This window comes from Amphiura filiformis, chromosome 10 (genome assembly GCF_039555335.1).
Source record: "Amphiura filiformis chromosome 10, Afil_fr2py, whole genome shotgun sequence".
Lineage (NCBI taxonomy): Eukaryota > Metazoa > Echinodermata > Ophiuroidea > Amphilepidida > Amphiuridae > Amphiura > Amphiura filiformis.
In genome coordinates, this window is record NC_092637.1 from 55,736,349 (window position 1) to 55,763,108 (window position 26,760).

The following is a 26,760-nucleotide window of genomic DNA, read 5'->3' on the forward strand; positions in this document are numbered from 1 at the left end:
TGTTTAGCGTAGCCATTTGTTTCTAAGTAGCCATAAAATGACATGGGAATGTAAAGCAATTTGATTTTAATAATATAAACTATATAAATGGTGTTAAAGTTAATAAATCGATGAATTATTTACTGATATAGATGTCGTAAGTGCCACATACGATAGTGTTACACTCAAATTGAAATGAGTGTAGAGTGCAACACTATCGTATGTGCCACATACGATAGTGTTGCACTCAAATATAAATAAGTGTAGAGTGCAACACTATCGTATGTGCCACATACGATAGTGTAGCATTCATTGCTAAATTAGGATATGCGTAATATCGGCTCAAATATCCAATATTTTGTCATTTTATGTTTCTTAACAAGTGTTAATTTATTTTGGCACATAATATTTACAATAGACACCTTTTGCCGTAATGATGATATCTCTCAAGATTTATTAATGAATCTAAAACTAAAAACACTGGATTTATCGTCTCTATTACCAGTCACGGGAGCTATGAACTTAGCCAGCATGATGACAACGCATACAGCCGTCAGCGTCACAGCCAGTGATGTGTTAGAGACTGTTTTGCACTTACGATGGTGTAGCATTCCGTGATTTTGTTGTTTAGGCCCAATAAAGTACCATATGTGGTACATACGATGGTCTTGCAGCAAATGAAAAACAAAATTACCGTGCAAGACTATCGTAAGTGGCACATACGATAGTCTTGCATGCATTAATTAAAATTGCCTTGCACTTACGATATTTTATTTTATTAATTAAAAAATAATTAAGCAATTTTGAAACTTAAAATTAAAGTTTAAAATGTGCGTTTTTATATGGTTTTCCATAATTCGTCAAAATCTCATTTTGGCCAAAAATGTCACTTACGATAGTGTAGCACTCTGGCGACGAGACGTTTTGTTTAGTGACGAAGGAGCATAAATCGGCTGGGACCGAGACTAGTTCTCATGCCGTGCCTTGTGAACTAGCGTTCCATAACATTCATGGAATATCATGTTTGATTCATGGCTCGGTACATTCCCATGGGTCAGTGTGGTCAGCCGTTGCCGAATATATTTGGGGGTTGAAATATTTAGCGAATTCAAAACACATAAAACGAAATGTATTATTTCTGGACGCCGGGCTAATTGGACGGGTTCAATGCATTTTTTTGTCATTTTTGTTCATGTTGTTTTGGGCTTGGTACATTTTCAGTGATCATCAGTTAACTATTCATGCTTTTACCATCACAATACTCTTCTAATTACATAGAATACACACATTATATATCACCGTCCCACACGCCATGTACGTACTGTGTTATGAACATCGCGTATGCGTTCGACATAGAATACACACATGCAAAATTTTGTACATATTTGACTACCGTATTTACCCTCAGTTTAATGCAATTGCTATTTTACCCAGGTTGTCTACTATATATAATTGTACACAATAGGAACTCCTTAAAGCCATATTATAACATTTTCATACAAAATAGATTAGTATTTCTTTGCCATACAATGTTAGTTTATATTGTCATATATCTTTTGACCCGAACAACTAAAGGCAAAGCAAAGAGAATTGGAATTTACTAGCAGCGCCGTACTGTACGATCCTATGTTGTGTGATCACCGTCCCACACGCCATGTACGTACTGTGTTATGAACATCGCGTATGCGTTCGACTAATATTTCCATAATAAAACGACGGTTCCTGCGTTTTATTCAAAATCTCGGATTTTGACAAAACTACAGCACCTAGGGTCTTGAGTTTTGCAGGGTATGTTTGTTTAATAAAGTACAATATAATCGTGTAAAAACAGAATTTTCAAAAATATTGAGGGCGTCCTCCTCAGCAAATGTTATAATATGGGTTTAACTGCTATGCAAAACATTGCATAGCAAATTAAATGTAATACATATAATGTAAAAATATATTGTTAACTATGTAACTTTTTTGCATTACGAATTGGTACGTTCGTATATTCGTGTTTATGTAAAAAATAACATTTTGTTAAGGAGTTTCTATTTTGATTAAAGAAATGGAGCTCAGACAAACTGGCATTATAATAAAGGAGAAAAAAATCAGAACCGTTCGGATTCGAACCAGCGTGCACGAACGATTACATGTCGTTCAGCTCACCACCACACGCCACAACAGCTCATGGCGGATCTGCCGGCGAATTGAACATGTAATGATTTTATTCTCTCGTAAATGTCTCATGGCCAATGTAAATTAATTATAATTAGAGAAGGCGGCCTATCTGCTATGTCCTGGCAGAACATCAGTCAATATGAGACATTAAATACAGGGTGAGTCAAAAAAAGTGCAATAGAGCAAAGAATCGATATTTATGTAAGAACCACGTTGAACTTTCCAAATTATTGAAGGTTTCTATAAATGCCACCCTCAATAGTCAACTGTTGTGAAAAAATGAAGTCGATCATATTTACTGTTTAATTTTTATGAGTCATTTTGCTACGATACCCAATTTCATTATTTGTCCAACGAGGTACCATGTGTTTTGAATGAGAGCACACAATGCACGATAAAGGCACCAGCTCTGAAACTGACTCTAACTTAAATAAGGTTGATTTTTAATTTCTTTTTTCTGTTCAAACAAACTTTCTAACATTACTTTAAGTCCTTCATACCTCACTCGACGCCAACTCCAGGTTTTTTAATCACAATATGTCCAACTTACTGGATAGTTTATAATTCAAATCACTTCAATTTGCTCGCATTTCATTTCGACATTTGAAAAAATCCGCCTACAAATGTGTATGTTTTGATAGAGAATAAACATCTTTAAAGTAAAGGTAAAGTGAAAATAACAACAAAAATTGTTTCTTTTCCTTAAACAAGACCAAGGACAATAACAATTTGGGTGCTCCGTTTTATTTCAATGCAAATGAGGTTAAGAAACTAGCAGTTGTTCCAAATCTACCTTACACAGAGTAGGCTGACATTCAAATTTTAGATGTTTCTTGGACAAACATTAAAATTGGGTATCGCTATAAAATGTGCCATAAAAGCAAAACGGTAAATGCTAATCCCTTGTTTTTTTTCACACACGGTCACTAATAGATATATCATTTATAAAATGTTTTAAGACCTAAAAGGTTCAAATCGGTTCTTAAATAAAAATGGATTCTTTTCTCTATTGCACTTTTTTGACTCACCCTGTATTAAATGCGAGGATCCAGAGGATACATGCCTGAGAAAATATATAATAATTAAAGAAATGGAGCTCAGATTTCTTTAATTATTATATATTTTCTCAGGCATGTATCCTCTGGATCCTCGCATTTAATATTTAATGTCTCACATTGACTGATGTTCTGACAGGACACAGCAGATAGGCCGCCCTCTCTAATTATAATGAGTTTTTAGTTTAATTCAAATTATGCAACATTTCTACATAATATTACAACAATAGCTCCCGAGGCGCTTTGCAAAATAAAGACATAAAAATTAGACACACTACACAAAAGTATTGCAACATTGTTGAATTATTAAAAAAAAATTTTTTATGTCGCCTAAACAGTATCTAAACAGTATTTTGATTAACGCTCAAATCACATTTAAATCAAAATTAAACACAAATGTATCGTTTGATGTATTAGCTTGGAGGTGTTGGAACATGCCTGGCACCCACGAGGTATCGTGTTCAACATAGTAGGCCAGGGAATATGTTATACCTATCCTCCCGGGATTGACTCCCATAGTTGGTGGGAAAATGTTTTGCACAGTTTTTACAAATGAAACACATAGTTTTATAATGTCACTTCAGACATGTGACAGTACTCTACCTATGAAACTAAGTGTGTTCCCTTTCCAGAACGCACTAGATGTCAAACTGAGGCTCGGGCAGCTCGACAACAGGGGCGTGGGCGTGGTCTTGACATCCCATTATGTACTGCGAACGGTGATTATGAGCCCAAACAATGTTCTGGAAACTCTGGTATTTGTTGGTGTGTTAATCAAAATGGTGAAGAACTGCCCGGAACTAGACGTAGTAGACATGGTAGAGGAGGGGTTACATGCAATCGCATTGGTAAGTACCCACTGGAGGACGACTAGGGGGGGGGGGCTGTCATTTCTTCGGAAAGGGAGGGGGCCATGAATATACTGGGGGGGCAAAGAATTTTTAGACCAAATATAGCGGAAATTATAATTTTTTAACACACAAAATAGGGCGGTTATAGAATTATTAAGGGCTGGTGACTCAAAATGTTCGCGCGCTGCGCGCGCATTCTTTTAATTTAACAATAAAAATGTGTGCACAGTCTTTCGTATCATGCCTATTACTGCCATGAAGATATCGGAACGATGACACGTATATACTGTGCCTCATTGGCTGCTAGCGTATATTTTGCGTTTGTAGTGTCTACAAATAGGGGGTGTCTATGATGTTTAGTTTCACTTACACAAGTCATGTCCTTTAGCCAATTGAAAACAGTTTTATTTGGAAATTCATTAACCAATCATCGATCGTCATTTCACGGGTTGTCGCCAAACGGTTTGTTTCGTGACGAAGGAGCATAAATCGGCTGGGATCGAGACGAGACTAGTTCTCACGCACGGTTCTTTCAATACGCAAGCTAACGACTATCATATTCTTTCAACACATATATTCAAGTACAAGCCTTAAAATCTGCTTCTTTGGAATAAAATAATTACGGGAGATATTCATCATTTTCTAGCCCGGTATCCAAAGACATATCAATTAACGTATTCGAATCCACAGGAAAGTGATTCCTGTGGCGTTGTGCGTTGTTCTGAGACTGCGAAAAGATGATTTAATACAATGTAGGCCCATATTCTCTCGGTCGGGGCCACGTCACATCAATTCATGCATTGGCGTGAAAACAACTTATCGCATATTTTTATTTGCAGAGAGTCGAACCTGGCACAATAGTGTGATAGCTTGTGATACACTCCAGAGTTCAGTGAATGCGAATATTGTTTTCACTCTAGTGCTATTGTCAACCTGGTTCGACCCGGATGTCCGACCGACAGAATATCATTTTTGATTCATGGCTCGGTACATTCCCATGGGTCAGTGTGGTCAGCCGTGGCCGAATATATTTGGGGGTTGAAATATTTAGCGAATTTAAAACACATAAAACATATACATGCATGCATTTTTTTGTTCATTTTTGTTCATGTTGATTTGGGCTTGGTACATTTTCAGTGATCATCAGTTAACTATTCATGCTTTTACCATCACAAGACTCTTCTAATTACAAGAATACACATTAAATATCACCGTCCCACACGCCATGTACGTACTGTGTTATGAACATCGCGTATGCGTTCCACTAATAATATTTTCATCGTAATAATAAAACGACGGTTCATATGTTTTATTCAAAATCTCGGATTTTGACAAGGTATGTTTGTTTAATAAAGTACAATATAATAGTTTCAAAAAAGAATTTTGAATTTTGAAAATATATTTGAAAAATATTGAGGGCGTCCTCCTCAGCAAATGTTATAATATGGCTTTAACTGCTATGCAAAACATTGCATAGCAAATTAAATGCAATATATATACTGTTAAAATACATTGTTAACTATGTAACTTTTTTGCATTGTAAAAAATAACTTAGGAGTTCCTATTTTAATTCAAATTATGTTACATTTATACCCAATCTTACAACAACAGCTCCCGAGGCGCTTTTCAAAGTGAAAACATAAATACGCTCACAACACAGAAGTATTTGGACATTGTTGAATCATTTTTTATGTGGCCTAAACAGTATCTACCGAATTTTGATCACCGTAACGGTTCAAATCATAAGCAATTACTTTGAAATTAAATACAAATTTATCGTTCGATGTGTTAGTTTGGCACCCACGAGTATCGCGTTCAACATAGTGGGGAATATGATACTCATGATTGGTGGGAAAATGTTTTGCACAGTTTTTACAAATGAAACACACAGTTTTGAAATGTCACTTCAGACATGTGACAGTGCTCTACCTATGAAACTAAGTTTGTTTCCTTTCCAGAAAGCACTAAATGTCAAACTGAGGCTCGGGAAGCTCGACAACCGGGGAGTGGGCTTGACATCCCAGAATGTACTGAGAACGGTGATTATGAGCCCAAACAATGTTCTGGAAACTCTGGTATTTGTTGGTGTGTTAATCAAAATGGTGAAGAACTGCCCGGAACTAGACATGGCAGAGGAGGGGTCACATGCAATGGAATTGGTAAGTAACCCCCGGGGTTAATCCTAACATCCGTAAATACCACAATATACCACGATGAAAACCACTGCACATGCGTAAATCTCAAGGTCTGCGATGACGCAATCACCCTAAGTGCTATTATGCTCACGGAATCGCTGTCTGGGTCAGCGTAACCGGTGTAACTTCCGATAGCAAAAAGCAGGGTTAGGTGTTAGGGTTAATAACATGTGTTTTCCTAGATTGAAGCCTATAAAGGGTCTGTTATGACGCAATCACCTAAGTGCTATATGCTCACTGAATCGCCCGGGGTAGCGTAACCCGTGTGGCTACCGATCGTGTGCTTGGTATGCGGGGGGGTCTAAGGCTCGAATTCCGGGGGTGCCAAGTGACTTCTTTGTTCATATTCTCTCCGTTTTTGTTCATCTTCTCTCCTTTTTCGTTTCTTCCGATAGGGTGTTAGGGTTAATAATTCCACTATTGTTAATGTAAATCTTCATTTCTGCTTACTCATCGGTGAAATTGGTTTGACACATGAATTACTTATTGTGACAGTTATTAACCATATGATTTTATTTATTTATTTATTTATTTATTTATTAAGGTATAACACAATCCAGAAAGCAGGTCACAGACCTGATACGCCTGGGTAACAATTAAAAACATGTATAAAAACAACATACAAAGCAACAACAAAATGCATACAATAGCATAACATTCGAAGGCAAAAATCACAGATTATTAAGACGCTGAACAACTTGAGGAATGGTAGATTGCATGTACCTGGTTCGCTTACAGCGAGGAGGATCAATCTGCTGGGCATACCTAAGATTCCTACCGTGCCGATGACCTTTGGATTTAGGCAGCATTTGAGAATGTTTAGCAGACGCTTGCAAACCTTGGCCAAATCGCACCAACAGCTGATCTCTCCTCTCACATAAGGACACCAAACCTAGTTTCTCCAAAGCAGCCCGATAAGATGTGTAGCTCTGGCCCAGGATGATACGACACGCCCGCTTCTGGATGAGCTCCATCTGCTCAGACTGTGCCCTGGAGATACTAGTATGCCATAAAGGGCTGGCATATTCCATGATAGGCCGAATGTACATTTGATAAACAGAAGATAAATCATCCCACGAAGCATTGAAGCGTCTCAAAACATAAAGCATATACATTCGTCTAGAGGCGCGAGATATCATTGAATTGACTTCAGTAGTCCAACTAAGATCACTTTCTAAGGTGATACCAAGAAGTTTCATATTCTGAGTGACATCTAAAACAGATCCATTTCAAATCTCTATTGTAAATGCTTTATCTCTAGATAGAAATCTGGTCGAGCGCAATCACAATGTTTGGATTGGACATTAGCAGTGTTCATTCCTGCAAGTCTACCACAGATGTGATAAACGAAGTAATTTTTGAACCCCTATTTTCTTCTGTATTGTGGCTAGAAACTCTAGCATGATAAATAAATGAATAAAGAGTATGTGTGAAAATTCCGTGGCTTGTTAGAAATTCGGAAAAAGCTTTTAAGCCATACTGTCACTCAATTATTGAATTTTTTTTTTACACGATTGTAATGAATTTTGAGCAAAAGACTTTATGCCAGACCGTGTCAAATGCTCCTTTGATGTCAGGGCAATCAGGAGCACTTCGTTGCCTCTCATGATGCAGTCATGTCTACAGTAGAATTCATCTCGACCTTTGCAGGACTTAAACCCCATTAAAAGCTATCAAACCAAGATAACACTCATTGAAGCAGCTCAACTGATCAAATCAGATCTTCTCTGGTTGTGCACAAGTGTCTGTTTTACAAGTGCGACATCGCAATAAAGCTGGTATTATAGCTTCAGTTGTGTAACCGATTATAAAGGAAACGAAAGGAAACAATGGTATGTGTACCTTTGTTCACGAAATGAGACAGTGGCTGCTTTTTGTTAACCAGCATTCTTCAAAATGAGCAACATAATGATTGTTGACTTAACACGGTTTGGAAATAATTTCTTCATATTTTTGGTGTTATCTGTCGTTTACATATCCTTCCTAAAACACAAAAGTGCGACCCTCTCCAAACATCTAAATTAGCTAAAAATTTAGGACATGTTACAAAACTATATTTTCTAGAACCTATTTAGAATAGTTTAAATGTAGCTTGTACCGTTTTTTTGTGGCATCCTTCAGAACGGAGCGGTCCGTTACCAATATAGCTCAATATTTTCGGTCAAATCTCCATTCAATTAACACGGGGAGTTGGCTAGCTATGAGCTAGCTATGCTTTGCCCTCACTCATATTCTACGAAAGTGCGACCCCTTCTGAACATCTAACCTAGCTGTAATTTTAGGTCATGTTAGACAAATATATTTGCTAGAAGTTTGGAGAATAGTTAAAATATTGGCCGGTTATTTTTCACACAGTGATGTTAACTAGCAATGCCCATATACCTATAACATACACTGTTTGTAGAGGTCACGCGTCAATGGTGAGAGCACTGTGTATTGTGTATAGGAAAACGGACAGTAACTGCAGTATGTGGCCAGGGAGTTGGACCACTCTTGGGTCAGAATGGTTAGATATACTGTACTGTGGTGTGGCCTAAATCCAAACTGTCTATCTGATATTAGTTGGTTTCCAAAGAGGTGAACGTAATTATTATGTGGCTGCTTTATTACTCAATAACATACACTGTTCCGTTTGTTTTGTTGTGATGGTTTGGTAAAACTTGTTAACAGAATATTGGTAATAATAACATAATATTGTTTTACATGGCTTTTTTTACTAAACGAGCGTGAAATTTCCCTATGTGTAGTCGAATGCGAACGTGATGGTCATAACAATGAACATTTACAGAAGGTCATTACACATCAAGAGGGCCAAACTCAGTCACGCATTGGTGACATTAGCGCTGGTATTAAATAGCGACTTTCTTTGCATTGCCTAAAATTGCCGGGTTAAAATTAAAAATGGACATATCTGAAACTGAAAACTACCATTTTGTGAAAAAGAAAACACATCAATTTTTTATGCAAATGTTACAACATGGCTTTATAAAGGTAACAAAATGCACCAGGTGTTTTTCGTTGATAAAAGGCAAATATACCGGACAAATATTGCTTTATTTTTTCTTCTGTTATAAATTGGGGGGGGTCGTTCCCCTTGCAAAATTTTAGGGGGATATGTCCTCCACCCGTTTTCCCGCTTCCGCCGCCTATGAATATTTATTTTATTAGGCTTTTTAGCGTATTTCTAAAATATATATACAAATGCGTATGGTACTATTAACACCTCAAAAAAGTAACTACCCCCTTAAATAATGGCCATTATTCCAAAACGGGCTATTGTATTACAAATCTGTAAAATGCGTTGAAAGCAGAATTTATTCCTGCGCATTTTGACAGGTCATTTGATACGATAGACCAGAAAACAATAAAACACAGGTCAATTTAATATAGTGAGGTCCAGATTTGAAAGTTGCACGTACATACAATACAAAAACACTCGGATATCACTACACTGACTTCCTTCCATTACACTTAATATTTTTTCTTTTATTTTGCATACAGCATCAGAATGCTACTCCGATCCAATTGGGCTTGATTATCGTGGTTCAGTTCATCAAACCATAGATGGCACGGAATGTCAATCCTGGTCAGCACAAGATCCACACGGACATTTATTTTCAGAAAAATAATTTTCAATGTGACATGCATCAAATTTGAGGACAGATTTGGTCAAGGAGTGAAAAACAAAAAGATTTATCTAAAATTAACGACATTATTTGTTCTGAAGTATTTATATGCTTATTTATTTCCATATGCAGGGTCTGCAATTCCCTTGCAAGGCAAACCTACCAGTCAGAGCTCCACACATGACCCTTCCAGAAGCACATCCGATAAAGCAGTAGATGGTGACACCAATGGAGATTATTTCTCTGATTCCTGTACACATACGTGTAAGAAAACGTTTTTATACATATATATAATTATAATTATTTTTCGTCTCGTAAACAGGTTGTGATGACCTTAAATGTGTGCTATTGACCTCTCTTACTTTCATGATTGACTATATAAGTAAATTATCTGACTATTTCATTATGTTTTTAGCATCTACTGAAACAGGAAACCCTTGGTGGGTCGTTGACATTGAGGAGACTTATTGTGTGGGCAGAGTTGTCATTTACAACAGAGTGGATTGCTGTGGTAGGTGATGACCTTTGCTTTTGCGAATAATGTAATAATTTTGGACACATTTTGCCCATCCCCATCTGCATATTATTTGTATATAATTTTGTTGGTGGAAATAAAATATGAACTGGAGCTTATTTGTGCGCACTGAGCACGACCCTTTATAAAGCTATAGCCAATTAGTCCATAAGGCCTTTTCATCTAATAGTTATCTAATAGTAAGACACGGGGCTCATTACTGTATCCCAGATAATGTAAGATCCATATTTGGGCGAAATGACATGGTACCTACAATGTACATGTAGAAATGACCACTTTTTTCTCTGTATTTTTTGTGGCAGAAGAATCCTTATTGACCACATACCGTTAAGGAACACTGAACGGCCTATTATAGATACTGACTGTAGCCGATACATATTTGCAAGTGACGTCACTGTGCTGTATAACATGTGACCGAAGAAAATGTTTTTCTAGTTATTGGCTCCATACTGAAAATGACCCCTATTTATTTTTTCACCTCAATGGACACTGTCTGTAATAGCCGATGCATATGTGCAAGAATATAATTTGTGGAAGAAGACATTTTGAAGCATTGGCGACCCTACCGTTAAAGGAGGATGTCGTGATCCTAGCATCCTCTTTTTATTACATTTGTCAGTAGATATTCACGAAAAAAGATTGGAGGGATGAGGCTGTTGATCACGAAATGCCCTTTTACATGTTTAATGACCTCTAAACGAAGTTTGACCTCAATGTTGCGTACACCCAATATACACTCGCTTTCACTTATGTATAGACGCACGTGACTTCGTTGTTCACTGTAATATGTGATAGAAGTGTCATTTTGAATGTATTTGGTCCCATACCCACCCATCAATAACCCTAACCTATACCTTTTAGACACTGGCTATAGTCAGTACATTTGTTCGAATGACGTCGATGTGCTATGTAATTAGAGAATAAAAGATAGGATTTTGTCTTTTCGCCGGTATCCACTACGATAAAAATATTGGCCAGCCCATCCATTATGACACGATATTTGATAGGCAAAAGACAAAATCCTATCTTTTATTCTCATTCTTATTCAGTTTTAATGTAATTTTTGCGAGAAAAACTGGCTGTTTTCAGAAAAAAAATAAAGTTACTTTTGTGAAGACATCCCCGTTGTTTTAAATGAACGAAACCATCACGAACATCTAAGCCGCCGAATCGCGTTCTTAGTTCTCGCACGTGTTTTACGCGAACGCATTATCGCGCGATCATTGAGGAGCAACAAGCGTGCCGCCGTTGCGTGGCGGCGCGCGCCCTGACTAATATCAGTATCATCTATTGTGAGATATTATACACCCGAAAACCAATCAAATTACGTGAATTCTTTACAAGACGCACCCATTGAATAAGAATTATTTTTGTGCAAAGCATTGTGAAGGTATTTGGGCCCATAACGGAATGTTTTCTGAATAACATTTGACATCAACTATGTGTACACCATACACTGGCTAGTGGCTATATTCAATGCATGTGTCGAGTTATCAGGTTATAATTATTGCTATTTTGTGCAATCTGATATCTGTGGAAGAGGCGATATAACGTTTTTGGCTGTTCGCCGTCGAAGTGACATGATAATCGGATTAACAATTTTTGAATATATCGCCCTATCTATTCCAAAATCGTATTAATCTATATATTGCTATGGTAATTAATCCTGTTACATCATCACTTCGACGGCGAATTGAATGATATTTGACCGCGAGTTGGTGTTTTGACATGTGTGGCACTACACATGTCAGTGCCACACATGTTGATGTTGGTGATGAACTTTCGTTCCCTCTACTGTGACTGGTTTTGATGTGAGCATTGTAAAGACCGACATACACGAGGCAATTTTCCAAGCAATTGCCTGTTACACAAACCTTGGAACAAGATTGCTCCATGTATTTTGGATTTTCAAGGAATTAATCCCCCGAGCATCAAGCAAATTAATCCCCGAGCAACAGGCGAAAAAGTAGAGACATGCTCTACTTTCAAGGTTGTTGCATGCAATCTAACCTCCCTAAGCCAATCAGCGGAGCGAACACCGGCTGGTTACTACATTTATTTGGGAATATGTAGGGACCAGTTTGATTCACCATCCACAACATACTAATGTGTGCACATGCTACATTATAATACACTTGTAGGCATATGTTGTTTGTTGTTGTTGGTGTTTAGCCCTTTTGATCTTAGTTTTCCTTAGCTTTTTTATGGAAAATTGTATAGATATACAGGAGAGGATGGCAATCTTTTGCTTTCAGGACAACACATGAGCCATTTTGATATGATTACGAAAAGCATTAACCACTGCTTATGTTTTGAGTATATCCTTAAACCTATGACCACGTTTAAGGAATTGCAAGGCCCCACATTGCTTCGTGTATTTTGATCAATTGCTCAGCTTCATGGTCAGAGAGCACATAACTCACCCACTAAGTAATGAGTGTATGTCCTTCTTAAGAACTCGCACACTCTCAATTTTATAAACGATGCCGTCTATATCGTCATGATTTACCGTGTGTTTTTATTTTTCCAGGTGACCGACTTGATGGAGCCATAATACGAGTAGGCTCTAACTCTGTACACACGAACAACCCAGAATGTGCAAGTAGAGTATCGAGCACAGAGGATACCCGAGTGATCGAGATCGAATGTAACCTAAGTGGGCAATACTTGAGTGTTGAGTTAACACAAAATGTACAGCTACAACTTTGCGAAGTAGAGGCATACACTGGACACACCTGTAGAGGTAAGATATTAAAGTGCACCCTGGGGGTGGGGCACTTAACACAAATGACCATACGGGTATGTTACCCCGGAAAGACCGCTCTCTTTGGATTTTGCAGACCCCCTATATTTGACCAAAATATAGCTCCGAAAGACCCTTGATTTTGATAATTTCAGCTCTAAAAGACCCCAAAATTGCTCATTCCTCATATTTCAGTTTTTCAGGCGATTTTCAACCGAAAAGCCAAGAAAGGCCTTTGATTTTGAATTTTCGCAGCTCCAAAAGTCCCCATTTTGCTTATTCGCAGCTCCATATGACCCCCTTTTACCGGTACTAAAAATTCCGAGGGAGCATAACCACCAAGATTTTTTGATGCTTTCCAAAATGAAGTGAATTAAAAAAAGGGGCATTGTGCTTGAATGTAGTAAAAAATATTAAAACACTAGTAACAAAGATGTTCTTTTGACTGCAGCGATTCCTAAAATAAGAATCCTTAGACCTTTACCTTTAAGATTTAGAATTTTCTTCCTACGATATTTATTTTCAGAAAAAAATTCAATGTGGCTACCTACATGAAATTTGAGGACAGATTAGTTGAAGGAGTGAAAAAAGATTTATCTAAAAACAACAACATTATTTTTTTAAGTTTTTATATGCGCTGCTTGTTTATTTCCATATACAGGATCTGCAATTCCCTTGCAAGGCAAACCTACCAGCCAGAGCTCCACACACGACCCTACTAGAAGCACCTCTGACAAAGCAGTAGATGGTGATACCAATGGAGATTATTTCTCTGATTCCTGTACACATACGTGTAAGAAAACTTTTTTATACATATGTGACCAGCTCCAACAAAACCCGGAGCAAGTCGCCAGACAAGTTTTTTAGTTTAGGCCTTTAAAGATGATATCCCCCCTCAAAAAATTTTTTGGTATTCCTAATTTAATAGTATTAGACTGTGGGACAAAGTGGACTTTCAAATCCTTGAAAGTACTTACGAAAAAGAGTTTGTTTAAATCAATAATTAACAGTTGAACTATGATCATCCCTATTCAATCCTGTGTAAGGCAGGAAACTAATTGACCCATCACTTAGAATAGCATTACTCATCAAGGTATCATTTACAAAATTATCCATATCTTGAAAAGTATTGATGCTATTAATATATTTATTCAAATCATGAAATGTCCCAAATGCGACTTGTTCCTGGCTTTGTCAGAGCGGATACATGTAATTATAATTATTTTTCGTTTCGAAAACAGGTTGTGATAAGGCGACGAAAAACAAAACCCTGTTCTATAGGCCCGACCGACCCAGATTTTGCATTTTGTAGAATTTTGCTAAAATCTTGTAAAATCGGCAATTTTTTGACCAGAATTGATTAATTTTGGCTGAACAGTTTTAGTTTTTGTTTGCAAAAATATTTTAGATTTTTTTTCCAGATTTTCAGATAGTGGTTTTAGGGTAAATTTAGTCTCCAGGAAAAAAAGCCCACCCAATCGACTCTATTTGAAAGGTCCGTCCGCCTAACCTTAAAATGTGTGCTATTGACCTCTTTTACTTCCATGATTTACTATTTCATTTTGTTTCTAGCATCCACTGAGATAGGAAACCCTTGGTGGAGAGTTGACATGGAGGATACCTATTGCGTGGGCAAAGTTGTCATTTACAACAGAGTGGATTGCTGTGGTAGGTGATGACCTTTGTTTTTTTTTGCTAATAATGCAATAATTTTGGGCATACTGCCCAACCCCTCTATCTGCATCTGTTGTAATTTTTTGGGTTGTAAAGTTTTTGGCTTCTTGACGACATTTGACATAGAGTTGGTCATTTGATAATTTCTTGGTAATTTCTTTCTGCAACCATAATGGCCGCAATACCATAACACATAGTACATACATGTAAGTATAGGCCTATGAGGCTTGATATAGCACGGGTTTATTGCCATTATTATTTCCTCTTACTTATTAAAATAAAAAGAAATTGCTAGAATTAAATTCTACAACGGTTTACCTGGGGTTCGAGCCCCACGATCTATGGATCCATAGTCTAATGCCTACACGACTGTGCTATGAGTCGTTGTGCCAAAAAGGTGTTTGTTTATCATACTTATTGATTACAGAATAAAGTGCATACACACAATATACTATTACTAGTATATTAGTACCAATAAATACGTATATATTCCTAACCCTAACCCCTAACCCTAAACCCTAACCCTAACCCTAAGCCTAAACCCTAACCCTAAACCCTAATCCTAAACCCTAACCCTAACCCTAACCCTAACCCCTAACCCTAACCCTAAACCTAATCCTAACGTTAACCCTAACCCTAACCCTAAGAGCCTAGCCCTAAGACCCTAGCCCTGACAATAATAAACCTTGCCTCGGACTATGCGGTTAGTGATATATTGCGGCCCATTATAGTTGCAGAAAGAAATTAAGCGGCCGGCACTAATCTACACACCATGGAATTCACCATATCACGTCCAAGCACTATTCATCATATACCCATGCAAAACGAAATTCAACAATATTCAATATCCAAAGCAATATCCTCACTACAATAGGTCCCAAAACAGAAATCCCCCACCCCACATAATCGCACATTGACACGAAAGCTTCATTCCCATTTATTTCATCCAAAACGGTCCTGTCATACACCTTCCCCAATCAAACACATTTCTCTTGCATTTGATCATCTTCTACTCTTCCCTAGAAAAATCATTATAATACCAAATCTACACACCATGGAATTCACCATCACGTCCAAGCTCACATTGGGCGCCCCATTCTTTTTTAAAGGAATTTTTATTATATTTTAGGGACCATGTCATTTCGCCCAAATATGGATGCAGTAATGAGCCCTGTGCCTTACTATTAGATAAAAAGGCCTTATGGACTAATTGGCTGTAGCTATTAAGGGTCGTGCTCGGTGAGCTCAAATTAGCTCCAGTTCATATTTTATTTTCACCAACATGTAAGAACTTAAACGCATCAACATCTCGTACAACAGGTGCAGATGGGAAGGGGGAAATGTGTCCAAAATTATTACATTATTCGCAAAAGTAATGTTTGCTTAATTAGATGTTATCTTAACTAGAGCTCTAGTAGGCCAAAGGTTATTATTTGCATGGTATAATTGACTTGGAACGTTTGTTTGCTGGGGAGATGTCAGAGTCAGGATGTAGGTATCATTATGCCTCAAATCACGATTTGATTTTCAGTGTATTAGCAAGTAGATGATGTATATGTATCACAGACGTTATACATTTATAAAAACTTAACATTTTCTATTGGTCAACATAGGCGTAGATCCCGGGTGGGGGATAACCCCCCCCATATTTTGCCAGGGGAGCTTACTTATTTGTGTCTTCTATACTATTCATCATATACCCCTGCATAGCGAAATTCAACAATATTCAATATCCAAAGCAATATCCTCACTATAATAGGTCCCAAAACAGATTTTTTTCCCCACCCCACATAACCACAAGAGTCTCATCCCAATGGCATAGTCCAATAACCTCAATTATATAATCATAGTGCAACATTTGACCTCAAGTTGCAGAGTAGAGTTTGTGTACCCAAATCTTCCAAGGATGAATGTACAAAATGTATTAGTGTTTAAGAACTGTTCCCATGATAGATGAGCATGTTGTGGATCCTAGTGTATGGTCAAATGTCACCGTCTATCGGGTTCTAAGACACACGGTAAAGTGGTTGAAGGCATACAAAGGTCAAAGGTCTGGATTTATTAGGTGTTTTTATAAGTCCATTAATTTTGTATTTTAAACAAAGAATATACGCTCAACATTTTATCCCGTGCATATCAGAAAACAATAATAAAATAAAATCCAAACAAATTGTGGTTTTATTTCTGAGTTGGGCATATGGGCATAATTTTAGCAAAACAATTGCGAAGTAAATCTAGCAAGAGTGAAATTAGAAGCTTTTCACAAAGTCATGCCTTAAGGCGGGCTTAAGGCGGGCGCCCCAAAAATGACCTCTTCTTTCTCTGTAATTATGTGGCAGAAGAATCCCTATTGACTTTATACCGGTAACAAACACTGAACGGCCTATATACATACTGCAGTTACTGTCCGTTTTCCTATACACAATACACAGTGCTCTCACCATTGACGCGTGACCTCTACAAATGATGTATGTTGGAAGAATGGGCACTTGCCTAGTTTAAAAACATCACTGTGTGAAAAATAACCAGCCAATATTTAACTTATTCTCCAAACTTCTAGCAAATATATTTCTCTAACATGACCTAAAATTACAGCTAGGTTAGATGTTCAGAAATAGCAGCACTTTTGTAAAATATGAGTGAGGGCAAGACATAGCTAGCCAACTCCCGTGTTAATTGAATGGAGATTTGACCGAAAATATTGGTATCGGACCGCTCACTTCTGAAGGATGCCACAAAAAAACACGGTACAAGCTACATTTAAACTATTCTCTGGCAATCATCATGATGAGTTTCTTATATAGTATGCCGAAATTGGGTACTGTAGGTGATTGACAAAGGGTCGCACTTTTGTGTTTTAGGAAGGATATGTAAACGACAGATAACACCAAAAATATGCAGACATTATTTCCAAACCGTGTTAAGTCAAAAATCATTATGTTGCTCATTTTCAAGAATGCTGGTTAACAAAAAGCAGGCCATTGTCTCATTTCGTGAACAAAGGTCCACTACCATTGTTTCCTTGCGTTTCCTTTATAATCGGTTACCCAACTGAAGCTGTATTATAGCAGCTCATTGCTATATCGCACATATAAAACAGACACATGTGCACAGCCAGAGAAGATCCGATTTAATCAGTTGAGCTGTTTCAATGAGTGTTATCTTGGTTTAATAGCTTTTAATGGGGTTTAAGTCCTGCATAGGTCGAGGTGAATTCTACTGTAGACATGACTGCATCATGAGACACTGGCTATAGCCGATACATATGTTCAAAAGACGTCACTGCGCTGTCTAGTATGTGACGGAAGAATTTTTTTCTAGTTATTTATACCGAAAATGACCCATCTTAACCTTTCACTTCAATTCTAGACCACAATAGCCGATGCATAGTAGTGCAAGTAATATAATATGTTTGAAGGTATTTGGCCCAATACCAGAAATTACCTAAAATGGCCTTTGATTCCAATATGTTTATACCATGTAGACACTGGCTATAGTCAGTACATTTGTGCAAATGACATCGCTGTGATATGTAATTATTTTATGTGCAAAACATTGAGAAGGTATTTGGGCCCATACCGGAATCAGTTTCAAATGACCTTTGGCTTCAACTACGGTATGTGTACATCGTACACTTGCTATATTCAATGCATGCGTCGAATTGTCAAGTCATATTGCTATGCTATGCAATCTGTGGATGAAATCACCTTTTTGGCTATTGGATGACATTTGACCACGAGTTGGTGTTTTGACATGAGTGTGTGACACTAGGCAGTGGTTCTGGTGATCAACTTCGGTTCACTCTACTGTGACTGGTTTTGAAGTAAGCATTGAAAGAAATCGCACAATCTCGATTCTATAAACTATGCCGTCTATATCGTGATGATTTACCATGTAAATCGTTTTATCATTTTTGTATTTGCCAGGTGACAGACTTGATGGAGCCATAGTACGGGTAGGCTCTGACTCTGTATACACGAACAACCCAGAATGTGCAAGTAGAGTATCGAGCACAGAGGATACCCAGTGATCGAGATCGAATGTGTAACCTAAGTGGACAATACTTGAGTGTTGAGTTAACACGGAATGTACAGCTGCAACTTTGCGAAGTGGAGGCATACACCGGATACACATGCACAGGTAAGTTTAAGGAGTCTATAATTCACCTTGAAATTAATAATAAGTCGTATTCTTGTTTGCCTTCTTTTCTTCTATTTCTTGTTATCTTTTATACTTACTCTTTGCATTGGAAATGGGGCAACATGCGCAGGTTCAATTTGGGAGTGTTTGACCCCATTCCAAATACTCGCGGGCTTTTAATTAAGCGCAACATGAGCTCTTGCATTGAAGACATCAAATGCACAGCTCTTCAGCCTTCACCAGACCACCCTTTAAATACTCCTCTGGATTATAAAACAAAACATGTATAAGATATTATTATGTTTACCATGTAAGAACAAGGTCGTTCCAGAAAGCCTGCAAATTAATATTAAATCTGCACATTAAAGATGCACAACAATTCTTGAATGTTTTATGTTTAAGTTTAAGTTACTTTTACATTGGAACCATGTTTCAAAAAGTGAGCCGAGGTGGGGGCTTTTTAAACTTTCTATACGTTGTCAATGTTGTTTTGGTAGATCTATTTTATACCGCTATACCATGTAAAAATTTTCGTCACATAATCGTCACCTATTAGTGAGTCAAAGTGATAATTCTTAAAAAAGTAATAGTCCATTTCGACAAAAATAATTTATTCCATACATTTCTGCACAGATATTGATGAATGTGCTGCAGGTACTGATAACTGTGATCCAAATGCTGCTTGTACCAACACTGTCGAATCTTTCAAATGTGAATGCAATACCGGTTACACTGGTGATGGAGTAACATGCACAGGTTAGTCTATTCCGTACTCTATCGCCATTCTATTGGGATGGTTGGGGTGGCCACAGGTTTATTCCAGATACTGATCGGTACTGATAACTGTGACCCAAATGCTGCTTGCTCTAAACTCGACGGATCCTTCATATGTGAATGTAATCCCGGTTATACTGGAGATGGGGTAACATGCACAGGTTAATATACTCTATAACACTATACCATGTCGACATTTTCTTGATTCAAATTATCGAAACTTACTCGTGAGTCAAAGTGCTAATTCTTAAAAATAGCAATAGTCCATTTCGACAAAGATATCTTATTCCATACATTATTCTACAGATATTAACGAATGTGCAGCAGAAACTGATAACTGTGGCCAAAATGCTTTTTGCTCTAATATCGACGGATCCTTCATATGTGAATGTAATACCGGTTACAATGGAGATGGGGTAACATGCACAGGTTAGTACACTTTGTACGACGATATCATGTCGCCATTTTCTTGATCAAAACTATCGTGACCTACTTAAAGTTGATGAATGTGCTATGGGTACTCATGAGCTGTGACCCAAATGCAGCTTGCACCAAAACTGATACATCTTTTTATATATACGTGTATGTAATCCCGGTTACGCTGGACAGGTTAATCTATTATTATACAGCTATATCAAGTCGACATTTTCTTGATTTCAAATCATCGAAACTTACTCGTGAGTCAAAGTGCTAATTCTTAAAAATAGTAATAGTCCATTTCGACAAAGATATCTTATTCCATACATTATTCTACAGATATTAACGAATGTGCAGCAAATACTGATAACTGTGGCCAAAATGCTGCTTGCTTTAATATCGACGGATCCTTCATATGTGAATGTAATACCGGGTACAATGGAGATGGGGTAACATGCACAGGTTAGTACACTTTGTACGACGATATCATGTCGCCATTTTCTTGATCAAAACTATCGTGACCTACTTAAAGTTGATGAATGTGCTATAGGTACTCATGAACTGTGACCCAAATGCAGCTTGCACCAAAACTGATACATCTTTTAATATATACGTGTATGTAATCCCGGTTACGCTGGACAGGTTAATCTATTATATACAGCTATATCAAGTCGCCATTTTCTTGATTTCAAATTATCGACACTTACTCGTGAGTCAAAGTGCTAATTCTTAAAAATAGTAATAGTCCATTTCGACAAAGATATCTTATTCCATACATTATTCTACAGATATTAACGAATGTGCAGCAGAAACTGATAACTGTGGCCAAAATGCTTTTTGCTCTAATATCGACGGATCCTTCATATGTGAATGTAATACCGGTTACAATGGAGATGGGGTAACATGCACAGGTTAGTACACTTTGTACGACGATATCAAGTCGACATTTTCTTGATTTCAAATTATCGAAACTTACTCGTGAGTCAAAGTGCTAATTCTTAAAAATAGCAATAGTCCATTTCGACAAAGATATCTTATTCCATACATTATTCTACAGATATTAACGAATGTGCAGCAAATACTGATAACTGTGGCCAAAATGCTGCTTGCTTTAATATCGACGGATCCTTCATATGTGAATGTAATACCGGTTACAATGGAGATGGGGTAACATGCACAGGTTAGTACACTTTATACGACGATACCATGTCGCCATTTTCTTGATTCCAAACTATCGTGACCTACTTAAAGTTGATGAATGTGCTATAGGTACTCATGAACTGTGACCCAAATGCAGCTTGCACCAAAACTGATACATCTTTTTATATATACGTGTATGTAATCCCGGTTATGCTGGAGATGTGTCACATGGACAGGTTAATCTATTATACACAGTTATATCAAGTCGCCATTTTCTTGAATTCAAACTATCGACACTTACTCGTGAGTCAAGTGCTAATTCTTAAAAAATAGCAATAGTCCATTTCGACAAAGATATCTTATTCCATACATTATTCTACAGATATTAACGAATGTGCGGCAGGTACTGATAACTGTGGCCAAAATGCTTTTTGCTCTAATATCGACGGATCCTTCATATGTGAATGTAATACCGGTTACAATGGAGATGGGGTAACATGCACAGGTTAGTACACTTTGTACGACGATATCATGTCGCCATTTTCTTGATCAAAACTATCGTGACCTACTTAAAGTTGATGAATGTGCTATAGGTACTCATGAGCTGTGACCCAAATGCAGCTTGCACCAAAACTGATACATCTTTTTATATATACGTGTATGTAATCCCGGTTACGCGGGACAGGTTAATCTATTATTATACAGCTATATCAAGTCGACATTTTCTTGATTTCAAATCATCGAAACTTACTCGTGAGTCAAAGTGCTAATTCTTAAAAATAGTAATAGTCCATTTCGACAAAGATATCTTATTCCATACATTATTCTACAGATATTAACGAATGTGCAGCAAATACTGATAACTGTGGCCAAAATGCTGCTTGCTCTAATATCGACGGATCCTTCATATGTGAATGTAATACCGGGTACAATGGAGATGGGGTAACATGCACAGGTTAGTACACTTTGTACGACGATATCATGTCGCCATTTTCTTGATCAAAACTATCGTGACCTACTTAAAGTTGATGAATGTGCTATAGGTACTCATGAACTGTGACCCAAATGCAGCTTGCACCAAAACTGATACATCTTTTTATATATACGTGTATGTAATCCCGGTTACGCTGGACAGGTTAATATATTATATACAGCTATATCAAGTCGCCATTTTCTTGATTTCAAATTATCGACACTTACTCGTGAGTCAAAGTGCTAATTCTTAAAAATAGTAATAGTCCATTTCGACAAAGATATCTTATTCCATACATTATTCTACAGATATTAACGAATGTGCAGCAGAAACTGATAACTGTGGCCAAAATGCTTTTTGCTCTAATATCGACGGATCCTTCATATGTGAATGTAATACCGGTTACAATGGAGATGGGGTAACATGCACAGGTTAGTACACTTTGTACGACGATATCAAGTCGACATTTTCTTGATTTCAAATTATCGAAACTTACTCGTGAGTCAAAGTGCTAATTCTTAAAAATAGCAATAGTCCATTTCGACAAAGATATCTTATTCCATACATTATTCTACAGATATTAACGAATGTGCAGCAAATACTGATAACTGTGGCCAAAATGCTGCTTGCTTTAATATCGACGGATCCTTCATATGTGAATGTAATACCGGTTACAATGGAGATGGGGTAACATGCACAGGTTAGTACACTTTATACGACGATACCATGTCGCCATTTTCTTGATTCCAAACTATCGTGACCTACTTAAAGTTGATGAATGTGCTATAGGTACTCATGAACTGTGACCCAAATGCAGCTTGCACCAAAACTGATACATCTTTTTATATATACGTGTATGTAATCCCGGTTATGCTGGAGATGTGTCACATGGACAGGTTAATCTATTATACACAGTTATATCAAGTCGCCATTTTCTTGAATTCAAACTATCGACACTTACTCGTGAGTCAAGTGCTAATTCTTAAAAAATAGCAATAGTCCATTTCGACAAAGATATCTTATTCCATACATTATTCTACAGATATTAACGAATGTGCAGCAAATACTGATAACTGTGGCCAAAATGCTGCTTGCTTTAATATCGACGGATCCTTCATATGTGAATGTAATACCGGTTACAATGGAGATGGGGTAACATGCACAGGTTAGTACACTTTATACGACGATACCATGTCGCCATTTTCTTGATTCCAAACTATCGTGACCTACTTAAAGTTGATGAATGTGCTATAGGTACTCATGAACTGTGACCCAAATGCAGCTTGCACCAAAACTGATACATCTTTATATATATACGTGTATGTAATCCCGGTTATGCTGGAGATGTGTCACATGGACAGGTTAATCTATTATACACAGCTATATCAAGTCGACATTTTCTTGATTTCAAATTATCGAAACTTCCTCGTGAGTCAAAGTGCTAATTCTTAAAAATAGCAATAGTCCATTTCGACAAAGATATCTTATTCCATACATTATTCTACAGATATTAACGAATGTGCGGCAGGTACTGATAACTGTGGCCAAAATGCGGTTTGCTCTAATATCGACGGATCCTTCATATGTGAATGTAATACCGGTTACAATGGAGATGGGGTAACATGCACAGGTTGGTACACTTTATACGACGATATCATGTCGCCAGTTTCTTGATCAAAACTATCGTGACCTACTTAAAGTTGATGAATGTGCTATAGGTACTCATGAACTGTGACCCAAATGCAGCTTGCACCAAAACTGATACATCTTTATATATATACGTGTATGTAATCCCGGTTATGCTGGAGATGTGTCACATGGACAGGTTAATCTATTATACACAGCTATATCAAGTCGACATTTTCTTGATTTCAAATTATCGAAACTTCCTCGTGAGTCAAAGTGCTAATTCTTAAAAATAGCAATAGTCCATTTCGACAAAGATATCTTATTCCATACATTATTCTACAGATATTAACGAATGTGCGGCAGGTACTGATAACTGTGGCCAAAATGCGGTTTGCTCTAATATCGACGGATCCTTCGCATGTGAATGTAATACCGGGTACAATGGAGATGGAGTAACATGCTCAGGTTAGTTTATTTTGTACCATTCTTTGGCATAGTTTGGGTGGGTTCCGGTTCATTCCACATGATTTAGTTACGCCTCGGACACTTGGGTGCATTAAGCACAACATCAGCTTTTGTATTGAAGACATCATTAATACACAGGTTTTAACTGTTATCATATCAACCATCGAATACTCTTCTGGAGGCTGACATCCCTACAGTATGTACCGAAAGTGCCAACCAAAGTATGTCTGTAAAAAAGTACTGTTAATTAGCCCCTCACCTCACCTCACCAGGCTGTGTTCGATCATTGTTGGACGTAGCCCTCTTCATGATTCTTCCACTGTTCTCTGTCTCTTGCATTTCTTGTCCATGTAGGTCCCATGTAGGCAGTAATGTCATCACGCCACCTCCTCTTCTGTCTTCCTCTTGATCTTTTCCCTGTTCTTGGTTGCCATTCTGTAAGCCGTTTAGTCCACCTGTTATCTTCCCTTCGTGCAAGGTGACCTGCCCATCTCCATTTCGCTTCTTTGAGTTTAACCATAATGTCTTTGACTTGAGCCCATAATTAATTAGCCCATATCCAATCAAATGCGCTATTGGTACTGATAACTGTGGCCAAAATGCTGCTTGCTCTAATATCGACGGATCCTTGGCATGTGAATGTTTTGCCGTGTTTTCACTGGAGATGGAATAACATGCACAGGTTAATCTATTCAATACAGCTATATCATGTCGCAACATTCTTGATTCAAATTATTGTAACCTACTCGTGAGTCAAAGTGCTAATTCTTTAAAAAAAGTAATAGTCCATTTTGGACAAAAATATCTTATTCCATATATTGTTCTTCTACAGATATTAACGAATGTGCGGCAGGTACTGATAACTGTGGCCAAAATGCTGCTTGCTCTAATATCGACGGATCCTTCACATGTGAATGTAACGCCGGGTACGCTGGAGATGGAGTAACATGCAGAGGTTTGTCTATTCTGTCCCATTCTATTGGGATAGCTGGGGTGGGCTCCGTTCCATTCCATATGCTTTAGTAACGCCTTGGACACTTGGGTGCATTAAGAGCAACATCAGCTTTTGTATTGAAGACATTAATACACAGGTTTTGGACTGTTATCGTACAAACCATCGAATACTCTTCTGGAGGCTGGCATTCCTACAGGGTGTATCAAAATGATTGGTACCCATCAATTTTGATGTTTATTGAAAAGCCTGCAATTTCGAAATGCAAAATAGGGTTCGCTTGAAATGTGTAAAATGTATAGTTTATGACTTGTTATGCAATCAATTTAAAAAGTATGGGCATTTTATATTGAATTTAATGTTGAAGTGTAACACTCATTATCAATGAAAAATGACGGGTACCAATCATTTTGAATCAACTTGTATGTGCCAAAAGTGCTAACCAAAGTATGTCTTTTAAAAAAGTACTGTTAATTAACCCATATTCTCCTAAAAATCTTTCTGTCATACATTTTGTACAGATACTGACGAATGCGTTATTGGTACTGATAACTGTGACCAAAATGCTGCTTGTACCAATACTGACGGATCTTTCACATGTGAATGTAATCCTAGTTACACTGGAGATGGCGTAACATGCTCAGGTTGGTCTTTTCTATATCATTATACCATGTCGACATTTTGTTCATTTAAATAATCATCATCTACTAGACAGGGCTCCAAGGTTTAAGCTCTTGCTATAATTTGTTTGAATTTTATTTTTTTAAATTTAGATATCATCATCATAGCACGTAAAACAAAAAACACTGAGCATAATTGTACATGACAAGCAGATTCAACTTTAAGTGATATCACTGGTCGCATCGAGTCTTGAATCCAGAAAGTGAAACTAAATGACCTTTGCCCCCAATCTGTCACAACATAATTTTGAAAGTCACATTTATCATATATTTATCATATTTGTTTTACCTTTGTGTGTGTACAGATGATAACACGATCACAAATCTCGTCTGTGAACATGAAACTCTTCATTTAGAATGTGGTCCCAATCAAGTCATGTCAATCGTATCTGCGAACTATGGTCGGCTTGATCGAGACATCTGTAGCGACAACCAATGGAATAAAGATACCGATTCGTGTATCTCAGATGTTGCCTTGGGTATAGTACGGGCCAATTGTGAAACCGATAATTCATGTGATATTGCAGCAACTAATACTGTATTCGGGAATCCGTGTGGGAATATTTTCAAGTATCTAGAAGTATCGTATGTTTGTTTAGGTGAGTATTAATGCTCTGCGTGCTAGCCATGCACATCAACGGAAAAAAGTTGAAGTTTTGAAATATTTTCTCAAAATATCAAGAGCTATCTTAAGAACTACTGAACCAATACTAGGCTTGTTTGTACTCATTTTAATGCATTTTTCATGCTCATTCCAAATATGGTCATG

At 37.4% G+C, this 26,760-nt stretch overlaps 2 protein-coding genes across 13 annotated transcripts in view; both read left to right on the plus strand.

Annotated features, from left to right (window-relative positions):
- LOC140163045 (uncharacterized) overlaps nucleotides 1-18,863 on the plus strand; it is a 33,271-nt gene extending 14,408 nt beyond the window's left edge. The window contains exons 4-11 of one of the 2 annotated variants that reach the window (XM_072186400.1): nucleotides 3,830-4,045; nucleotides 6,007-6,207; nucleotides 10,002-10,133; nucleotides 10,285-10,380; nucleotides 12,935-13,147; nucleotides 13,809-13,940; nucleotides 14,720-14,815; nucleotides 18,748-18,863. In XM_072186400.1, coding sequence (XP_072042501.1) covers nucleotides 3,830-4,045; nucleotides 6,007-6,207; nucleotides 10,002-10,133; nucleotides 10,285-10,380; nucleotides 12,935-13,147; nucleotides 13,809-13,940; nucleotides 14,720-14,815; nucleotides 18,748-18,851 — 1,190 coding nt within the window. In that variant the 3' untranslated portion in view covers nucleotides 18,852-18,863. The remainder of the gene's footprint in view (nucleotides 1-3,829; nucleotides 4,046-6,006; nucleotides 6,208-10,001; nucleotides 10,134-10,284; nucleotides 10,381-12,934; nucleotides 13,148-13,808; nucleotides 13,941-14,719; nucleotides 14,816-18,747) is intronic. The other variant, XM_072186401.1, reaches the window with a different exon arrangement.
- LOC140163044 (uncharacterized) overlaps nucleotides 18,853-26,760 on the plus strand; it is a 101,755-nt gene continuing 93,847 nt past the window's right edge. For 5 of the 11 annotated variants that reach the window (XM_072186388.1, XM_072186392.1, XM_072186393.1 and 2 more), the window contains exons 1-16: nucleotides 18,853-18,961; nucleotides 19,595-19,717; nucleotides 20,042-20,164; nucleotides 20,492-20,614; nucleotides 20,941-21,063; nucleotides 21,210-21,332; nucleotides 21,675-21,797; nucleotides 22,125-22,247; nucleotides 22,574-22,696; nucleotides 22,843-22,965; nucleotides 23,308-23,430; nucleotides 23,773-23,895; nucleotides 24,237-24,359; nucleotides 25,192-25,314; nucleotides 25,833-25,955; nucleotides 26,297-26,590. In XM_072186388.1, the coding sequence (XP_072042489.1) occupies nucleotides 18,862-18,961; nucleotides 19,595-19,717; nucleotides 20,042-20,164; nucleotides 20,492-20,614; nucleotides 20,941-21,063; nucleotides 21,210-21,332; nucleotides 21,675-21,797; nucleotides 22,125-22,247; nucleotides 22,574-22,696; nucleotides 22,843-22,965; nucleotides 23,308-23,430; nucleotides 23,773-23,895; nucleotides 24,237-24,359; nucleotides 25,192-25,314; nucleotides 25,833-25,955; nucleotides 26,297-26,590 (2,116 nt within the window). In that variant the 5' untranslated portion in view covers nucleotides 18,853-18,861. The remainder of the gene's footprint in view (nucleotides 18,962-19,594; nucleotides 19,718-20,041; nucleotides 20,165-20,491; nucleotides 20,615-20,940; nucleotides 21,064-21,209; nucleotides 21,333-21,674; nucleotides 21,798-22,124; nucleotides 22,248-22,573; nucleotides 22,697-22,842; nucleotides 22,966-23,307; nucleotides 23,431-23,772; nucleotides 23,896-24,236; nucleotides 24,360-25,191; nucleotides 25,315-25,832; nucleotides 25,956-26,296; nucleotides 26,591-26,760) is intronic. The other 6 variants (XM_072186399.1, XM_072186390.1, XM_072186389.1 and 3 more) reach the window with 6 other exon arrangements.